At 61.7% G+C, this 17,895-nt stretch overlaps 4 protein-coding genes across 12 annotated transcripts; 2 read left to right on the forward strand and 2 right to left on the reverse strand.

Moving 5' to 3' along the window:
- Nucleotides 1-1,682: 1,682 nt before the first annotated feature.
- LOC140259514 (SEC14-like protein 2) lies at nucleotides 1,683-7,307 on the forward strand. The gene is made up of 12 exons (XM_072350926.1): nucleotides 1,683-2,676; nucleotides 3,335-3,410; nucleotides 3,591-3,634; nucleotides 3,734-3,793; nucleotides 3,866-4,054; nucleotides 5,611-5,706; nucleotides 5,969-6,029; nucleotides 6,104-6,187; nucleotides 6,302-6,408; nucleotides 6,487-6,626; nucleotides 6,756-6,925; nucleotides 7,013-7,307. Exons 1-12 carry the CDS (start codon nucleotides 2,368-2,370, stop codon nucleotides 7,162-7,164), a joined length of 1,488 nt encoding a protein of 495 aa, XP_072207027.1. The 5' UTR covers nucleotides 1,683-2,367; the 3' UTR covers nucleotides 7,165-7,307.
- Nucleotides 7,308-7,691: 384 nt separating this feature from the next.
- Nucleotides 7,692-8,955, forward strand: MTFP1 (mitochondrial fission process 1). Its single transcript, XM_072351264.1, has 4 exons — nucleotides 7,692-7,790; nucleotides 8,096-8,223; nucleotides 8,303-8,535; nucleotides 8,736-8,955. Exons 1-4 carry the CDS (start codon nucleotides 7,739-7,741, stop codon nucleotides 8,806-8,808), a joined length of 486 nt encoding a protein of 161 aa, XP_072207365.1. The 5' UTR covers nucleotides 7,692-7,738; the 3' UTR covers nucleotides 8,809-8,955.
- Nucleotides 8,956-9,217: 262 nt separating this feature from the next.
- LOC140259722 (zona pellucida sperm-binding protein 3-like) lies at nucleotides 9,218-11,477 on the reverse strand. Its single transcript, XM_072351311.1, has 8 exons — nucleotides 11,386-11,477; nucleotides 10,987-11,172; nucleotides 10,596-10,773; nucleotides 10,414-10,525; nucleotides 10,176-10,258; nucleotides 9,920-10,014; nucleotides 9,765-9,842; nucleotides 9,218-9,661 (listed from the first exon to the last, which is right to left on the reverse strand). Exons 1-8 carry the CDS (start codon nucleotides 11,432-11,434, stop codon nucleotides 9,378-9,380), a joined length of 1,065 nt encoding a protein of 354 aa, XP_072207412.1. The 5' UTR covers nucleotides 11,435-11,477; the 3' UTR covers nucleotides 9,218-9,377.
- Nucleotides 11,478-12,096: 619 nt separating this feature from the next.
- GAL3ST1 (galactose-3-O-sulfotransferase 1) lies at nucleotides 12,097-17,347 on the reverse strand. 9 transcript variants are annotated; one of them, XM_072351426.1, is made up of 3 exons: nucleotides 16,996-17,347; nucleotides 14,946-15,082; nucleotides 12,097-14,402 (listed from the first exon to the last, which is right to left on the reverse strand). In XM_072351426.1, exons 2-3 carry the CDS (start codon nucleotides 15,071-15,073, stop codon nucleotides 13,256-13,258), a joined length of 1,275 nt encoding a protein of 424 aa, XP_072207527.1. In that variant the 5' UTR covers nucleotides 15,074-15,082; nucleotides 16,996-17,347; the 3' UTR covers nucleotides 12,097-13,255. The 9 variants fall into 9 exon arrangements, with proteins under 9 accessions (XP_072207527.1, XP_072207524.1, XP_072207520.1 ...); XM_072351423.1 differs by having other exon boundaries at nucleotides 17,045-17,346; XM_072351419.1 differs by lacking the exon at nucleotides 16,996-17,347 and adding an exon at nucleotides 16,091-16,892.
- Nucleotides 17,348-17,895: the final 548 nt, after the last annotated feature.

Here is a 17,895-nt window from a genome sequence, read left to right on the forward strand (position 1 = left end):
CGTCGAGCGGGCGCCGGCGGCAGCGCGCCATGGGGGCGGAGGAGCCCGACCTCTACCGGGACACGTGGGTCCGCTACCTGGGTGAGCTGCGGCACCGGGCACCGCTCAGCGGGTCGGGCGCGGGGAACCCGGTACCGGCCGTGACGGCGGGCACTGAGTACCGGCACCGCCGCCCGCACTCGCTACCGGCACCGGCCGTCGGCTCTGCCGCTCCCCGAGCTCCGCAGCTCCGGCTCTCTCCGTCCCCGCGTTCCCGTCCCGCTCAGCCCCGTGTGCCGCTCCCTCCCCGCTGCCCCCAGCTTTACCCCCCCGCTGTCCCGGCTCTGGGTGTGCGAGTCTTTGTGCCCCAGACACGGGACGAGGACGGGGAGTAAAGGTGGGCGTGGAGGTCTCTGCTCTTCTTCCAGGCTCACGATGAAGCTGTTAAACAGGACTGGGCTCAGTGCTGACTGTGCGCTCTGCTTGTTACTGACCAACAGGCCGAGATGCAGTAATGGGGATGGGGTTGGGATTGGGGTGGGGAAGGGAAAGAGAACGTGAAGGGGAAAGGATTTGGGATGAGAAGGATAAAGGAGAAGCTGGAAGGGATGGGGATGGGGTTGCAGATGGGTAGTGGAAAAATGTGCATGGAATTGGATGGAGATGGAGATAAGCACAGAGGGAGGCACTGGTACCAGCCATGGGATGGAGATTGATCTGGGGGCAGGGACACGTACTGGGACTGGGCTGTGATTGGGAACCACCACTGGGAGCAGGGAAATGACAGCGACAAGGCCCAGCACTGGCACTGGGAGAGCACCGAGCATGGGGACAAGGCTGAAGCCTGAAGGCACAATGGGCTCCAATCTGTGCCCCCTCAACATGTCACCACAAACACATGTCCAGGCACACACGTGTGCAATGCTGGCACAGCACTCCACAACCCCTTGAGACTCAAGCCAGGGACAAGCCTGTGGGGCTGTGCCAGAGGCAGTGGGTGCACATTGAGACACAGAATCATAGAATCACCAAGGTTAGAAAAGCCCTACAGGATCATGCAGTCCAAACATCCACCCGTCACCAACAGTTCTCACTAAACCATGTCCCTCAACACAACATCCAAATGTTCCTTGAACACCCTGGTCTCCATCAAGACAATCTGCTCCATAACCTTCCCTGGCACCGAGGTCAGGCTCACAGGCCTGTATTTCCCCAGATCCTCCTTACCATCCTTCTTGTAGATGGGAGTCACGTTGGCAAGCCTGCAGTCTTCTGGGACCTCACCAGTCAACAAGGAGAGCTGATAGATGATGGAAAGCAGCTCGGCTCCCACCTCCACCAGTTCCCTGAGCACTCTCAAGTGAATCTCATCCAGCCCCATGGACTTGTGGCAGCCCAGTTGGAGCAGCAGGTCTCTGATTGTGCCCTCCTGAATCGCGGGGGGTTTTGTCTGCCCCCCAGCTGAGACTACCAGGTCAGAGAGAGGAGTACCCTGAGGAAAACTGGTCTGACCTTTAAAGACAGGCGCAAAGAAGGCATTCAGAACCTCTGCCTTTTCCTTATCCTCAGTGGTCACATTCCCAGCCTCATCCAGGAAAGGATGGAGATTCTCCTTCATCCTCCTCTTCCTGTTGATGTATTTGCAAGACTTTCTTGTTCCTTTTTACCCCAGCGGCCAGGTTGAATTCCAGCTGGGGCTTCTGCCATTCTGATTCTCTCTCTGCACATCTTAACGACTTCTCTGTATTCATTCTGAGTTGCCCGTCCTTTCTTCCACGGGCGGCAGATTCTCTTTTTCTCCCGGAGCCCCAAGAATCGCTCCCTATTCATCCACGCCGCTCTTCTTCCCCGCCGACTCCCTTTGCGGCTCCTGCGCCTTTAAGACTTCCTTCCCGAAGAGCCACCAGCCGTCTCGGACCCCTTGACTCCCTCAGACCGAACCCCAGGTCACTCCCCCTGCTGGGCTTCTGAACAACTCGAGGTCCGCCCTCCGGAAGCCGCACGTCGCAGTTTTGCTGCTGCTCCAAGAATCGAGAACTCCATCATTTCACGCTCGCTCTGTCCAAAAACCCCCTTGACCTCCACATCTCCCACCAGCCCTTCCCTGCTGGTGAACAGCAGCTCTAGCGGGGCAGCCCCTCCCGTAGGCTGCATGACCAGCTGCATCAGGAACTTGTCCTCCATTCACTGCAGAGACGTCCCAGGCTGCTTCCGCGCTGTGCTGTGCTCCGAGTCCGTCGGGGAAGTTGAAATCCCCGCTGAGGACAAGGACGTGCTGGCGCAGCGTCCACCAGCCGCTCGTAGATCACCTCGTCTGACTCTTCATCCCGGTTCGGCGGTCTATAGCAAGCGCCCACCAGGCTGTCTGCCTTGGCAGCCCTTCCCCTGATGCGTCCCCACCAGTTCCTACCCCGTCTCGTATCCGCGGCCGCCATCTCTGTCCCATCTCCTCCTGTTCCTGCCGCAGCGTCCATCGACGTGTCCGCTGCTCCATCTCCCACCCCGTCCAGCCGCTCTCCGGGCCGTGCCCGCGAGGCCACCCGTGCCGAGCACAGTCCAAGGCCGGCACCGGGCGGAGCCGCCTCGCCCAGCTCCATCCCGGCCGCCCTTAAGAGGCGGCGCCGGGGGCGCGGAGCCGGCACCATGAGCGGCCGCGTCGGGGAGCTGAGCCCGCGGCAGGCGGAGGCGCTGGCGCAGGTGAGACCGGCACCGGGGAACGGGGGGGCGGCGGCGCGGGGCCCTTCGCTGCGCCCGCCTCGGCCGTGGGGTCCGCGGGGGTCCCATCACCTGCGGGACGCGGCAGCGCAGGGTCGCGGGACAGCGGGAGGCCCGATGACACGGCTTTGCTTCTCCCAGCACGGCGAGCATCCCGAGGGCTCTGATTGCCCCCGGTTCCCAGCGCGGAGCTCGGCACGCATTCGTCCCGTAGGACGGTGACACCGCTGGGTTTGTGCCGTGCCTCCCTGCCCCGACGCAAGGAGCTGTGAAACCCGTCCCCTCTCACCTGCCCGCCACCGTGTTGTTTTCCTCTGGGTGAGGGAGTTAATCCCAGCTCTAATTACACCTCAATTCAGGCGGAGATAATTTGGCCAGCCTCCTAACGGGATGTGCCGGTGCATGGGGGGGATTTGCACCGCCCGCCCCAGGACAGCATCCCGGCTCCCTGCCGACCTCAGGGGTGCTCCAGGGATACGCGGTGACTGCCTGCTGCAGGGAGCAGAGGGTGACAGCTCCATCTGGGGGGCACGGGGAGCAGAGTCTGCTGGGTGCTGCCGGCTGCCCCGGGGACAAACGTCCGGCTTTGGGGACGAGGCCACATCCCCAGCCCCGCTGACGGTGCCGCCTCTCCCCACAGTTCCGAGAGAGCATCAAGGACGTGCTCCCCTCACTGCCCTCCCAGGACGACTATTTCCTCCTGAAATGGCTCCGAGGTAAGCCCGGGGGGCACGGTGGGGCCGGGACATCCCATGGGGGCTGCGGGCACCGCGCCGAGGTGCTGCCTGCAGCTGGACTTTAGCAAGCTGGCAGCGGGGCAGAGGGCGGCGGGTTCGGCGGCGACGTCCCGGCTGCGCCCCACGCGGGGCTGAGCTCCACTCTCTGCTCTCTCGCAGCGCGCGGCTTCGACCTGCCCAAGTCAGAGGCCATGATCCGCAAGGTGAGGGGGTCCCTGTGCGTGGGGAGCCCGGCCGAGGGACCGGGGTGTCCTTAAGACCCCGCGTGCCCTCACCCGGCTCGCTCTGCCTCGCCTTCGCAGCACGTGGAGGTCCGCAAACGCATGGATGCCGACAACATCGTTGCCTGGGAGGCGCCTGAGGTGGGGGTCCCCGGCCAGCAGAGGGTGCTCCCATCCTGAGATGGGTGTCCCCAGCTTGTGGTGCTCCTGCAGGTGATCAGGAAATACTTGCCCGGAGGCATGTGTGGATACGACCGGGAGGGCAGCCCCGTCTGGTACGACATTGTCGGGCCGCTGGACCCCAAGGGGCTGCTCTTCTCCGCCTCCAAGCACGATCTGATCAAAAACAAGTTCCGTGACTGCGAGCTGCTGCGGCTGGAATGTGAGAAGCAGAGCCAGAAGGTGGGAGCCTGCCTGGCTGTCCCCACACATCCGTGTCCCCTCCAAACACACAAGACCACCCCTTCCACCCTCAGCAAGTTTGCTGATGATACACAGTTGGGAGGATGTGCTGACAAACCTTAAGGCTGTGCTGCCATTCAGAGAGACCTGGACAGGCTGGAGAGCTGGGCAGTAAGAAACTAGATGAGGTTTAACAGAAACAGGTGTAGAGACTTGAAAATAGAGAGGAAGAATTGCATGCACCAGTACAGGCAGGTGGATGACCTGCTGGAAAGGAGCTCTGCAGAGAGGGACCTGGGTGTTCCAGTGGACGGCAGGGTGACCATGAGCCAGCAGTGTGACCTGTTGGCCAAAAAGGCCAATGTCAATGGAATAATACAAGTGCCTAGTTGTAATTACAGAGTAAATAACCAGAGAGTATCTAAGAAAAGACTCACCAGTGCTGAGGCTTTTAGTTGAGATGGATGCTTGTCAATGTTGAGGCTCACCACAAAGACTCCAGAAAGAGATGCTACCTTAGTGGTGGTCAGCACTGAAATGGGATCTAGGAGAGGTGGAGTCAAGCTCCAGCCCTTCCAGGAGCACAGCTGAATTACCTTCACCTGTACAGCTGACTCATCGCTGGATGGTTAATCAGAGGTTCAGGCTGGGATCAACAGTTTCCCTTACAGGGGCACATTAAAAAGAGCGTGGCCAGCAGGTTGATGGAGGTGATCTTCCCCCTCCACTGTGCCCTGGTGAGGCCTCATCTGGAATATTGTGTCCAGTTCTGGGCTCCCCAGTACAAAAAAGACAGGGATCTCTTGGAAAGAGTCCAATGGAGGGCCACAAAGATGGTGAAGAGCCTGGAGCATCTCCCCTATGAAGACAGGCTGAGTGAACTGAGTCTGTTTAGCCTTGAGAAAAGAAGACTGAGAGGGACCTGATCCAGGTCTATAAATATCTGAGGTGTGGGGGGGCAAAGTGGTGAGGAAAGACTCTTTTCAGCAGCGTGTGGAGGCAGGACAAGGGGAAATGGGAAGAAAATGGAGCATAGGAAGTTCTGCATGAATGTGAGCAAGAACTTCTTTAAGGTGAGGGTGATGGAGCACTGGGACAGGCTGCCCAGGAGGCTGTGGAGTCTCCTTCTATGGAGATACTCAAGACCTGCCTGGATGCTGAGCTGAGTGACCTGGTGTAGGGAACCTGCTTTGGCAGGGGGCTGGACTCGATGATCTCTGGAGGTCCCTTCCAAGCCCTACCATTCTGTGATTCCCTATCCCCTCTGTCACCAGCCCCTATTCCTGCCAGCTCCAGAAGTCCCCGCCTGCCCCTGTCCTGCCATCCGCTGTCCCTGCTGCCACCCATGTCCCTGTCCCAGCACTTGCCACTTTCTCCTGCGCTGATGCTCCAGGGAATCGCTGGGCCTGTTGGGGGCAAAGGGAGCGTCACTGGGCTGCCCTGTGCAACAAGGGCGGCAATGAGCAGGGACAGCTGGCAGCAGGGACTTGGTAGTGGCTGATGCTTCTTGGTCCATGAACTCATTGTCCCATCTGACCCCTCTGTCCCTGTCCCAGCTGGGCAAGAAAGTAGAGACGGTGCTGCTGGTCTGTGACTGTGAAGGCATGGGCTTGAAGCACCTCTGGAAGCCAATGGTGGAAGTAAATGGAGAGGTGAGGCTTGCATAGACCACAGTGGCTACTGAGGTCAGAACTTCATCCCCTGTGTCCCAGGGCTGCGGGGTAACCCAGGGACTGGCTGTGAGTCGGGTCCCAGGGGCTGATGCCTCCAAGGCCTCAGTGGAGCTTGGGCAGATGCATGGAGCCCCCGTTTAGGGTCCCCACCTGTGCATGCAGATGCCCCATGCAGATTGGGCTGCCCCATGGGGTGCTTGGGGCGGGAGGATGTGGATACAAAGCTCTCCCCATCCCGCAGATCATGACGATGTTTGAGGAGAATTACCCTGAGTCCTTGAAGTGCATGATCATCATAAAGGGTGAGCAAGGTGTGGGCATTGCAGCTGGGCATCGTGCTGGGATGGCTGCCCTGACACCCAGCTCTGCTCACCAGCTCCCAAGATCTTCCCTGTTGTCTACAACCTGATCAAGCACTTTGTGAGCGAGGAAACTCGCAAGAAGGTCGTGGTGCTGGGATGTGAGTGGGGCTGCAGTAACCCTCACCCTGTCCACACAGCCTTGGGGGTCCCCACCTCAGGCCGAGGACCCCCTGCGGGTCTCATCCCCCCCTGACCGCCCTGCCATCCCCCAGCCAACTGGAAGGAGGTCCTGCAGCAGTACATCGACCCCTCGCAGATCCCAGCGGAGTACGGGGGCACGCTGACGGACCCCGATGGGAACCCCAAGTGCCCCAGCAAGGTGAGGAGCGGCCCCCGCGGCGTGAAGGCCCCGGGACGGCCGTGCCCCGTGCCGGAAAGCGAAGGCGGCCCTTTGCAGATCAACTACGGAGGGGACGTGCCGAAGCGGTACTACGTGCGGGATCAGCTGGCGCAGCCCTACGAGCACACGGCGGTGGTCAACAGGGGCTCGTCCCACCAGGTGGAGTACGAGATCCTCGCCCCCGGCTGCGTGCTCAGGTGAGGGGGGTCCGTGGCGCGGGGCCGAGGCTCCGGAGGCTATGGGGGCTACGGGAGGGCAACGGGAGCCTGTTGGGGGCTATGGGGGCTGCGGAGGCCGGCGGCGCTGAGCCCGGCTGTGTCCGGCAGGTGGCAGTTCAAGTCGGAAGGGGCCGACGTGGGCTTCGGGGTGTACCTGAAGACGAAGGTCGGGGAGCGGCAGCGGGCGGGCGACATGACCGAGGTGTTCCCCACCCAGCGCTACAACGCGCACATGGTGCCCGAGGACGGCTCCCTCACCTGCTCCACGCCCGGCATCTGTGAGTGCCCCCTCGCCCCCAGCCCCGCGGCCCGGCCCGGCGCCCTGACCTACCTCCCCTCCCCCTTTTCCGTCCCCGGTCCCGCAGACGTGCTGCGCTTCGACAACACCTACAGCTACATCCACGCCAAGAAGGTGAGCTACAGCGTGGAGGTGCTGCTGCCCGACGCCGCCTCGGCCCAGCAGATCCAGCAGCTCGGGGACAAGCCGGCCGAGGCGACCCCGGCCCACAGCCCGTGACGGCGGCGCCGAGGACGGAAGAAGGGGGGCCGGTGCCCCGCGGCTCAGGGACCCGTGGCGCCGTGCCCGGGGCCGTCGGCCCCTCTGTGCCTTACGCGGCCCCTACCGGCGGGGCTGGCTGCGGTCGCGGCAGTAAAGGGACGGACGGTGCCACGGCTCGGCTCTTTGTGCTCCCAGCCCGTCCCCGGCCCCGCTTCCCCTCATCGCCGGCCCCGCTTCCCACCCTCGGCCCGCTCCCGGCCCTCGCCGCCGCTCTCGGCCGCCTCCCCCGGCCCCTTCTTCGGCCCTTCCTTCCCCTCCGAGCCCCCAACACGCTCCCGTTGTCCTCCCGTAGCTGCGGCCCCACAACCAGCCCCGCTTTCCTCTCGGCCCCGCAGCCCGGCTGCGCGTCGCACCCACGTGGCGGTCGGGTCACGTGGCGGTCGGGTCACGTGCCGCCCGGCTTTGCCTTCCCCGCCGCCATCTTGGAGCCGGGCGAGTGGGCGGGGCCAAGGGCGGTGCTCGGGGGGCGGGGTGTGGAGTGGTGACGTCAGAAGGGGGCGGGGCGTCGAGCGGGCGCCGGCGGCAGCGCGCCATGGGGGCGGAGGAGCCCGACCTCTACCGGGACACGTGGGTCCGCTACCTGGGTGAGCTGCGGCACCGGGCACCGCTCAGCGGGTCGGGCGCGGGGAACCCGGTACCGGCCGTGACGGCGGGCACTGAGTACCGGCACCGCCGCCCGCACTCGCTACCGGCACCGGCCGTCGGCTCTGCCGCTCCCCGAGCTCCGCAGCTCCGGCTCTCTCCGTCCCCGCGTTCCCGTCCCGCTCAGCCCCGTGTGCCGCTCCCTCCCCGCTGCCCCCAGCTTTACCCCCCCGCTGTCCCAACTCTGCGTCCGCGGTGACTCCCGGGCTGGGGGTGACGCCGCCTCCCTGCCCGCTGGTGCCCCCAGGCTACGCCAACGAGGTGGGCGAGTCCTTCCGCCCCATCGTCCCGGTAGCCGCCGTGTGGGCCAGCTATGGGGTGGCCACAGCCTACGTGACAGCCGATGCCATTGACAAGGGCAGAAGAGCCGCAGAGGTGAGCGTCCCCCCCCCCCCGCAGCAGCCCTCATCCTCACGTGCCCCCATCCCACACTCGCTCTGCTCTCCCCCCCCAGGCTCACGCTCAGGACCCCGACAGGGCACGGCGGGTGGGGGTGGCCGTGGCAGACACGTTCGTGTGGCAGGGCCTGGCCTCGGTGGCCATTCCGGGCTTCACCATCAACCGCCTGTGTGCCGCCTCGCTGGCCCTGCTGGCCTCCCTCACCCGCTGGCCTCTGCCTGTCCGAAAGTGGGCCACCACTGCACTGGGGCTGGCCGCCATCCCTGTCATCATCACCCCCATCGACAGGTGAGCACCCCCTCTGCAGCCCAGGAGGGGGGGCATGAGGTGAGCTGGGGACACATCCCTGCGGTGGGGATGGAGGAGCCTATGGGGATTAGCAGGCACTGGGGATTACTGGGGCAACACTGGGGACAGCAAGAGGGTGGTTGGGTCACATTGCAGAGGGACCCTGAGGTGACAGTGAGGGTCCCGTCACCCCTCTGCAGGTCTGTGGATTTCCTGATGGACTCCAGCATCCGTAAGCTGTACGGCACTGAGGAGCCCCCGTCTGCACCCTGAGCCATGCGGAGCTGGACGGGGAAACCGAGGCACACTGCTGGCTTTGGGGCACTGCAGCCCCTGCACTGTGAACCCACACTCAGGTTGTGGCCATGAAGTGGCTGCATGCACCCTGCACTTGGTCCTAATAAACTATTTCAAACGTTACCTGCTGTGGGTGGTATTTGGGGTACCAGGAGGGGACACATCAACAGCTCCCCAGTGGGGAGACCAGGCTGTGCAGTGTGTCCTGCTCCAGTGCTCAGTGCCTTCCAGGAAGCCTCACCCTTGGGGGTGTTGCAGGGTTCCTGCACCCCCAGCCCATCTTCCCCATGCAGGGTAGGGTTCCTTGCAGTGTTCCCCAAAGGCACAGGCAGTCTGACCCCAAAAGCACTCATGTGCTGCAGGATACAGCCTTACCATCCTCAGCCTCCCCAGCCCACTGGGCACAGCACCAGCTGTCACATTGTCCTGCCTGGAGGCCATGTGCTTCATACCACCCTCAAGAGGGACTGGGGGTGGGGGGGTGGAAGGAAAACCCCAGAACTCATGTATTTAAAGAAAAGCGACCTCTTATTGCAGAGAGCATCTCACATTGCTCCCAGCTCCAGGCTGTGGTACTCTGTTCCACTCTCCCCACTTTTCTCTACATCCCGGGGGACCAGAGCCCCCACCACAGCCTGCAGCTCAGCCTGGAAGGGACATTGTCTCCTTGGGGGCCTCCTTGGGGGCCGCCGGCCACGCCGTGTCCCCTGCAGTCTCCACGCAGCCAGGCCCAACCCCAGCACACTGCCCACCACGATGGCCACCAGCACAGCACTGCCCACCAGGGCCAGCCCAGCCAGCAGCAGCCTCTTCACCGTGCGGCACGGCGCTGTGGGACAACACGGTCAGTGGGGTTGGGTCAGGGGGAGCCCAGCTCCAATACAGTTAATCTGACTGGGGTGATGGGGAGAAGCTCAGGGTTGTCTGCTCACCTTCAAACCACGGCTCCAGCTCCTGTACCACCAGCGGGCCCGCTGTCTCCCAGTGGAGCATCCCTTCTCCTGGGAACTCTGTGGGGATGCACACCCTACAGCTCCTCTGGGGCTTCTGCAGCCCTCCTTGCCCAGCACAGCCCCCAGAGGTGTACCTGGCTGCTCCATAAGCCCAGTGTCACTGGGGGGACACCGAGTGTCACAGCAGTCACATAGGGTGCTCCGGGAGGGGTCCTCTGCGTTCTGCCACCTGGGAGGGAAGGACAGAGCTGGGGGTAGGGGACTGGAGGGGGGGGGGGGGGTCTGTGGATCCCCAGCTTCCACCCCAAGATACACGTGGCACCCATGCCCATGGATGGAGATCCCTTTGGGTCTCAACTCCTCCCAGAGGGGTCCTTTGGTTGAGCTTACCTGGCCATGGTGTCATTGTAGAAGCAGGACATGGGGCCGTGCCTCCTGGCACCCCATGCTGACAGCAGACAATGCACATAAACCTGCCAAGACAGCAGCCATTCTCACTGCCACCTCCATGGCCTCCCCTGGGGCTCTGACCACCCCAACTGGTGAGCAGGAGCTGCTGGGGAGATTGGCACAATGCTCAGATGGGGGCAACTTGTTGGGGAGGTCTGGGTCTCCACCACAACCTCACCTCCTCCTCAGGCTCAGCCTCCAGCACAGGGGCCAGGATGGAGATGTGGAGGACAGACATCCCTCTCTGCTGCTGGATGGACACACTGCCCAGCCCTGAACCGTGCAGACACCTGAGGAGAACCAAGGGCAAGTTGGGGACATTCCCAGGCTGACCCCAGAACCTCCCTGCCCACCACTGACCCGTGGCTGTTCACCACCATGTAGTTCCTGGGGTGAGCCTGTTGCCCTGATCCCGTCCCGTAGCACTGCTCCATGGAGATCCTGGGGGACACACTGGGGGTGGCATCCACCCTGACCTCCAGGTGCAGCACAGCACCGCGGCTGAGCACCAAAGGCCTCTTTGTGGCACCGGGGTCTCCTGAAGGAGAAGGGAAGGAAGGCTCAGGACAGCATCCTGCTGCAGGTGGGACATAACACTCAGAGCACCAACCATAGGGGTCTTTGCTTCCAGCTCTCCCCAGGTTTTGGAGGCTCCACATGAGGGAGCTCATCCCCTGCTGGATGGCTGCTGGGCTCCATCTTCTGGTCTCCCCCCCTCCCCCAAGATCAGCACTTAACACACAACACTCACCTTCCAGCAGCCTTAAGGTGAAGTTCACAGCAGGCTCCTCAGAGCAGGGCTGAGCACACAGCCCTCCAGATGGGGTGTCAGCAGCAGGCACTGGGGCCACAGTGTGTATCCCTACATCCAGGGACATCCTCAGAGCAACTGTTGTGTGACCAGAGGATGCTGGAGCAGCTGGAGCCACGGTGGTCTCTGCAACAAGGTGAGAGTTTGCCTGGCAAGACTGGGCTTGGTGTGGCTGTGCCAAAGCTACACTAGGGACACCCAACTCCTCGGGTATCCCTGGAGCTCACGGAGAGGAGGTAGCTGAGGGAGCCCACAGAGCCCCTCTCTACCAGGAAGACATTGAGAACCAGCAGCAGGTCACTCGGTCATTCACTCCACCATTCAACCAGCCCTACTCACCTACCACCCCCAGCACAACCCTACACAGCAGCAGCCAGAACAGCCTCATCTTCAGAGAGCACAGCACAGCCCCAGCCCTGCAGGCCTTTAAGTAGCAGGTGGCTGCAAACTGCCCTCACCTGGTGCTGCTTGCTTTTTGTTTTGGGTTGGGTTGTTTATTAGGGGGGGAGGAAAGGGGTTTGCTTGATGTGTTCTCTGTGTTCTCACACAGTCCCAACCCCTCCATTTAGTTTTGTTCCCACTGTGTGCTTCTGGACCTGCACATGGACCTGGTGTCATCACCTTGCCCTGGTGTAAGTGGTTTGGCCCCACAGTCTGTCCTGGTGGTCCCATGGGTGCTTTTTGTCCCTCTGGGCAATACATGTCCCACTATATGATCTCAGTCCCATATATGATCCTGGCCCTACCATCCCACCCTTATCCCACCTCACAGATCCTGCTTCCCAGCACCCTTCCCACCCCCATCAGCACCCACCCAGCTCCATTAAGTACACCTGTGCTGCAGAAGCTCAGCTGTTGGGACGAGAGATTCTCCTATGGGCAAGTGGGTTCTAAGTCAGGACTGGGGACCTGGAGAAGGCCATGAAGATCCATGGGAGCCTCCCCCAAGCATCCTCTCCCTGCCCACCCCAGAGAGCATCTTCGAGTCTTCCAAATTCAGTGATACCCTGGAACCACATCCAGTCCCCAAAGAGAACAAAGACCAACGGAGACCAGCTGGACCATTGGTGTATTAAAAACTGCCAAATATACAATACAATTATTTTACAGAAGTAGAATTGCTTTTGTTGTTGTTGTTGTTGTTGTTGTTGTTGTCGTTTTATTGCTTGCCTTCACAAACAGAGCAGAACATGAACGCACAGAGGGTGGCAGAGTTGGGCTCCCCGCTGCTGCCCCAGGCAGGTGACAACCTGCTGTCACCCCTGCGGCCACACAGTGCCATGGCCCGGGCCACTCTTGGCTTTGCCCCATGCCATTGTCATCCAGCCCGGCTGGGACACCCAAGGGCTCCCTGTGATGTGGTGGTCCCCATCGGGGCTGTCTCCACCACCAGCTCTGCTTAGCTAGTTGCCATGCTGCACCCATCTGCTCCTGCCTCGTCCCTGTGTGTCACTCACCCCAGGTGCTGGCACTGTGGGCTCCACGCCTGCTCCCAACACCAGTCCTCACCAGACCCCATGGTCCTACCAAGTTGTCCCCACCAAGGATCAGCACCATGGGGTCCTCTAACTGGGAAAATGGCATGCTGGGGGGACATGCTGGGGACCACCACTGGCACAGGCTTTGATGCTCTCCAAACTCAAGCATGGATAATGCTTAGACACCTTCTGGGGCTTGCTGGGGGACCAACAGCCACAGGTTCACTGAGGACCTGTGGGCTGGGGAAGCCCAAGCAGCATGGTTGGTGTGATGGGCTCAGACAGGGAGCCCAACATCTGGGATGGGAGGATAGGGAGAAATGAAAGCAGCCCTTTGGGTGTGAGTCAGCGTAAGCTCCAGAACCCCCGCAGGTCCCTGGCCCCATGCTCCATGGGTCCCACTGCTGTCTGACCCACTGTGCACCTCCAGGTTCGTGGTGGTGGATGTCCGTCGCCACAACAGGGGCACGATGGGGCCCTGCCCTTCACACACCGCCTCTGGCATTTCCATATGGAAGGAAGAAGTGGATCCTGTTGGGAAAAACCTCAAACCCCCAACCAACCCACACAGCTTGCGTCCTCTGAACTGGGTTCCTACATCCCATCTGCCACTCTTGGGTGTCCAGGGTTGGCTGGGGACCCACCATGGTGTTCTGCTTGTGTCTAACCCAAAGACATGTGAAGGAAGGAGGATGTGAGCCACCAGCTTTCCTGCAAGGCGCCCGCTGCTTCTACCACTTGAGGAAGTCCCGCACGCGGCTCCACAACTTGGTGATCCACAGGTTGACCCCGAGGTCTGTCAGGTACTGGATCTCAGGCGTCAGCATCTTGCGGCACAGCTTCTGGTGCTTCTTGTTGATCTTCTTCTTCAAGTTGTAGCCCAGGATTGACTTCTCCCCCAGCGGCTGCCAGGGCTGCATGGAGGACTCCTGGATGGCGCTGGCGTCCACGGCGTGCCCCCCGTCGATGCAGATGCTCTTCATCTTCTCGTTCTCCCGCTGCAGCTCAGCCACGTCCTTGGCCATCCTCTCCCTCCCGTAGGCTTCCACTTTCCGCCAGAAGGTGGCATTGAAATATCGGTAGAGTTTGGCGTCAATGAGGTTCCAAGCAGTCGCCTTGTCGTAGAGCTCAGGCGTCAGCCGGGAGACGGTGGAACCCTTGCGAGCGTTGAGCTTGAAGTAGAGGATATCCTCCAGCTGCCAGCACAGCAGCTCCTTCAGCAGCACCAGGGACTCATCAAAGTACTCCATCAGCATGACCAGGTGGAAGCGCTGCTCTATCTCCAGGATGTGCTGCTCCACCAGCGGGCTGTCAGCCTTCATGTTGTTGTCGTAGCCCAAGTCGAAGAAGAGGAGGTTTTGGAGGTAGTGCGCGTTGAACCCGTTCGGGTCATAATAATGCCAGGGGTCCCGCAGGAACTCAGCCAGCTTGTCCTCCCCCGGCAGCTTCCAGGTGAGGGGGATGATGCGCCCAAAGTAGTGGAAAGAGGACTCAAAGAGGTAGGCAGGGTCCCGCAGCACCGTCACGAAGGTGGTGTCCGCCGGCAGGAGCTTGCGCACCTCCTCGTAGTGGAAGCGCATGTGGTTGCAGATGATGTTGAAGCACATTCCCGGGCGGTAGTGCTGCACCTGGCTCCGCTCAAAGAAGGACGGGTAGTAGAAGTCATTGCGGCCGTTGGGGAAGGCAAATTTGAGGCGGTGCTTCTCCCCGAAGCGGAAGAGGATGTTGAGGATGGTGCTGCTGGCCGTCTTGTGGGTCTTCATGAACATGATGTTCAGCTTGGGCCGGCAGTTGGCTCCCGAAGCGCTGCGCGTGCTGTTGGCTATTGCTGGCCCCTTGGCTTGCAGCTGGGAGGAGGAGCAGGAGGGGACGGAGACCCTGGTGGGGAGGAGAGAAAAGGCAGCAGTGAGGTGAGCAGAGACACAATGGCATGGTATGGCTGTGATGGCCGGCAGAACAAACAACCCCTCTGCTATCTGAGATGCACAGAGTTGGTAACAGACACTCCATGGTTGAGTGACTTTGGGCAGCTCCACGAAGCTGCAGAGCTGATCCTCGCTAACACCATGGTATCACAATGTAGAAAACAGGAGCAAGAAGCTTACAGAATGCCCACACATGGAGCTGTTTATACATGGGATAAAGTTAATGTTCTCCATAGACACACTGAAACCATTCCTAGGGAAACAGCCATCACTTGAGCCCTGCTGAGTGCTGAGTTTGGAGGGGATGGTAGCAAAGAGCACAACACCCATCTGTACCCATTGTTTGGGAGCCCCCTCACCCCAAGACAAGCACCCTCAGCCTCCCTAGGAGCCTTCCCATCACACAGACAGCACCAGGCATGTCCTGTGGGGGCAATGACATCCCAGTGCAAAGCCACCAGGGTCAGCCTGGGTGACCCGGAGTCCCCACACTCACTCTGTCATGCTGACTTGCAGCGGGGGCACAGCGTAGGAGTAGAGCAGGAGCATGAAGCTGGTCAGGAGGGTCCCCAGGATGAGCCCCTTGCACATGGACCTCCAGGGCTTCCCATGTTGATGCAGCATCGTGGTCACCTGCAAGGGACAGAAGGGACACAGCCGTCAGCAGCGCAGGCGGAAAGGGATGGGCAGCGCGGGGAGCAAAGTTTGCGGAAGAGAAATAACGAGAAAAGCATAAGAAGCATCACAGGAGGCTGTCAGGGGCTGGGGAGAAGAGAATCAGTGCCAGGCTCATCCTTGGCCAAAAGGCATTTGCAGCCAAGGTGCTGCAGCTCTGCCCTTGCTGTATCTCTTCCCTGTGCTGCAAAGACGGAAAGCAGTTTCCTCTACAAAAACGAAACCTGGAAGAGCTGAAGTGGGAGGAACAGGTGACTGCTCTGATCCAATGGCAGCAAACATTGGGATGGAGGGAACTTGGCATTGAGCAGTGGAGGTCCCGATCCGTGCTTTTGGGCTGCACCAGAGCTGGGGCTGACGTGGACCTGCCCCTCACCACCTTCCCTGCATGGCCCTGCCAGCCGTACCACCTGCAGCACACGCGTACACATGTGTGCATGCATAGGGCACACGCATCTGTATGCGCTCGTGCATGCATGCACAGGGGCACACACACATGCCCGTGAATGCCCACACACATCATGCACACACAGGCTGCACATCCCTGCACATCACTCATGCATTCCTGCCTGCACACGGGGACACGGCCTGTGCATGTGCATGCAGACACAGGGGCTCACACACAAGGGCACAGCTATAGGCGCACGCACACCTCCAGGCAAGGACACGGCCACCCGCACACCCGCAGCAGCGCAGACAAGGACACATTTGCACGCATATCCCCCCCGCACCTGCACTGCACCGCACAGCGCGGCGGGGCTGCCCAGGTGCCGCAGTGCAGCAGGGCGCTGCTCCCAGCAGGACGCACAGACGCACCCTATGGGGACGGCAGCCGAGCCACCCGCGTGCCCTACCCGCCTTCCATCCAGCACCCATATGGCCTCCATCCGTCCTTCGCACCCTTGGGACGCCCTCCGGATAACGCGGCGCAAACACCCGCTGCGGCTCCTGCAGCCTGGCACGTACAGCGAGCGGCAAAGACCTCCAGGGGGGAGTTTGCAGAGAAAAACCACGCGGAAACGCTACCGAGCCCCCGGCGCCGTCTCGCCCCGCTGTGCACGAAGCCTCCCCGCAGCGCTTGGCTCCGTCCTTCGCCTGTATCTCTCCTGCCTTGTCCCGGCGGAGGGCAGCGAGCCACGCCGCAGCTGAGATTTCCATCTCGATGAATAATGGATGGGAAGCGTAACCAGACGCCGGGCACGGCTCGCCCTCACCGACCTCTTCCGAGCCGAGTGCTGCTCCCTGGGCTTTCCGAGCGGCAGGAACGATGGCGAGAGCACGGCTGAGCTGTCCGCAGCATCCCCGCGGCTGCCGACACCCGGCCCCGCTGGCAGGGATGCCAAGGGGATGCTGAGCTCCACCCGGGCTGCCTCTGGCGCGGTGTTCCTTGCAAACAGTTCCCAGCCCAGTTATTCTATTGACTTTGCCTTAAATGAGTGGCTTAATTATTAATAGCTAGGCAGGAGAAATGCCAAAGGGAGGCTTTGTCCTGGGGCTCCCTTTGCAGCGGGCTGGCTGCTGGCTCCGTCTCTCAGCCGCCGGGTGGAAAGCCCCTCTGCAGCCGGCAGCCGCAGTGCAAGGACGTGGCCGTGCCAGCCGTGGCCCCCAACACATCCACGTCCCAGCCCCATCCCTGCATCCCCGAGGGTCCGACGCTTCCCACAGCAGCCATCCCCTAGATTTGCCCTTATGGGCACCGACCCCTTCGCAACCTGAATTTTAGGGAACTGCACACAAGGCACCACCGCCTCCAGACCCCGGCAGCTCTGGCTCAGACTCTCCTCACCCTCTGCCCACCATGGGCACGCTCCTCCCATCCCCCATGCCCTGGCATCTCATGCCACGGGTGCCGGCGCCCACCCACCCCTCACCTCCCCCGATCTCCTTGTGCCGGGCCCTGCATCCTCAGCCCCCCATCACCTCTTCCTTTGCTCCAGCTGCTCCCTGCAGACCGTCCTTCTCCTCTGCTGGGCTGGCCGGGGCGCGGGGCGGGGGAGGCAATGCTGCTCCGACATGGAACAGGCTCTCCCCAAGCAGCCTGCAGCAGCTGCCCCGTCCCTATACCATCCCCTAAATGGAAGCTCCAGCGCACCCAGCCCGGTGGGGAAGGGGAAGCCAAATTAGAAGGATCTCCTTCCCCAGCGCTGCCGGTTCGAGGCGTGGAGCGAGGCTCCCGCTGCCACCCCGAGCGCCGTCTCTCCTCCGTCTCTCCACCCACCGCCGGAGCACAGAGGGCTCATTCACCCCGCTGCCACCCCGCGCACACAACAACGGGGCCGTTTGTCTCCATCTGCGCCACTGCCATCAACGGGGACATTGTGGCCGAGTGCCCCGGCTCGCTGCAGCCAGATCTGGCCCTGCCCAGGCCCGGCCTGGTGCTGCCAACCCGGCACCCCCGGCTGCGGGGTTGGGATTGGGGGGTCCTGGGGTTGGTGGGGCTGCAGGAGCACCTTGCCCTGTAAGCAGCAAGGAGAGGTCGAACACAGCGGTGCTCGCTTGGTGACTCGCTGCTTTTTGGCCCCCAGCACATAAGGATGGTGGCCGTTCCTTCTCAGAGACATCTCCTCCCCATGCAGCTCGATGGGAAGAGCTCTTCCCTATGGGGAGGAGCTCCAGGCTGGGTTTTCTTCCCACAGGAGCTGCCTGCCCTCCCCTTCCCCTTGTTGCCTGGCATCTCTCGCTGGCTTTTATGGCCCCACAATGGCAATGCTCACGTTCTGTGCTCTCAGGTACATCGTTTGCTCATTGGACGGGGGAGGCAGGTGCTCAGG

Source organism: Excalfactoria chinensis, chromosome 16 (genome assembly GCF_039878825.1).
Source record: "Excalfactoria chinensis isolate bCotChi1 chromosome 16, bCotChi1.hap2, whole genome shotgun sequence".
In the NCBI taxonomy this organism is placed as follows: Eukaryota; Metazoa; Chordata; class Aves; order Galliformes; family Phasianidae; genus Excalfactoria; species Excalfactoria chinensis.

Coding starts and splice junctions, on each gene's coding strand:
- LOC140259722 (XM_072351311.1), bottom strand. CDS start 11,434: ATGAGGCTGTTCTGGCTGCTGCTGTGTAGGGTTGTGCTGGGGGTGGTA. Junction 10,774..10,986: donor CACCTTAAGGCTGCTGGAAG/GTGAGTGTTGTG, acceptor CTTCTCCTTCAG/GAGACCCCGGTGCCACAAAG. Junction 9,843..9,919: donor TGGGCTTATGGAGCAGCCAG/GTACACCTCTGG, acceptor GCATCCCCACAG/AGTTCCCAGGAGAAGGGATG.
- MTFP1 (XM_072351264.1), top strand. CDS start 7,739: ATGGGGGCGGAGGAGCCCGACCTCTACCGGGACACGTGGGTCCGCTAC. Junction 8,224..8,302: donor AGGGCAGAAGAGCCGCAGAG/GTGAGCGTCCCC, acceptor CTCCCCCCCCAG/GCTCACGCTCAGGACCCCGA. Junction 8,536..8,735: donor ATCATCACCCCCATCGACAG/GTGAGCACCCCC, acceptor ACCCCTCTGCAG/GTCTGTGGATTTCCTGATGG.
- LOC140259514 (XM_072350926.1), top strand. CDS start 2,368: ATGCGTCCCCACCAGTTCCTACCCCGTCTCGTATCCGCGGCCGCCATC. Junction 2,677..3,334: donor AGGCGGAGGCGCTGGCGCAG/GTGAGACCGGCA, acceptor CTCTCCCCACAG/TTCCGAGAGAGCATCAAGGA. Junction 6,188..6,301: donor GAAGGTCGTGGTGCTGGGAT/GTGAGTGGGGCT, acceptor GCCATCCCCCAG/CCAACTGGAAGGAGGTCCTG.
- GAL3ST1 (XM_072351419.1), bottom strand. CDS start 16,282: ATGGAAATCTCAGCTGCGGCGTGGCTCGCTGCCCTCCGCCGGGACAAG. Junction 15,083..16,090: donor GGAGGTCTTTGCCGCTCGCT/GTACGTGCCAGG, acceptor TGTCCCTTGCAG/GTGACCACGATGCTGCATCA. Junction 14,403..14,945: donor CTGCAAGTCAGCATGACAGA/GTGAGTGTGGGG, acceptor CCTCCCCACCAG/GGTCTCCGTCCCCTCCTGCT.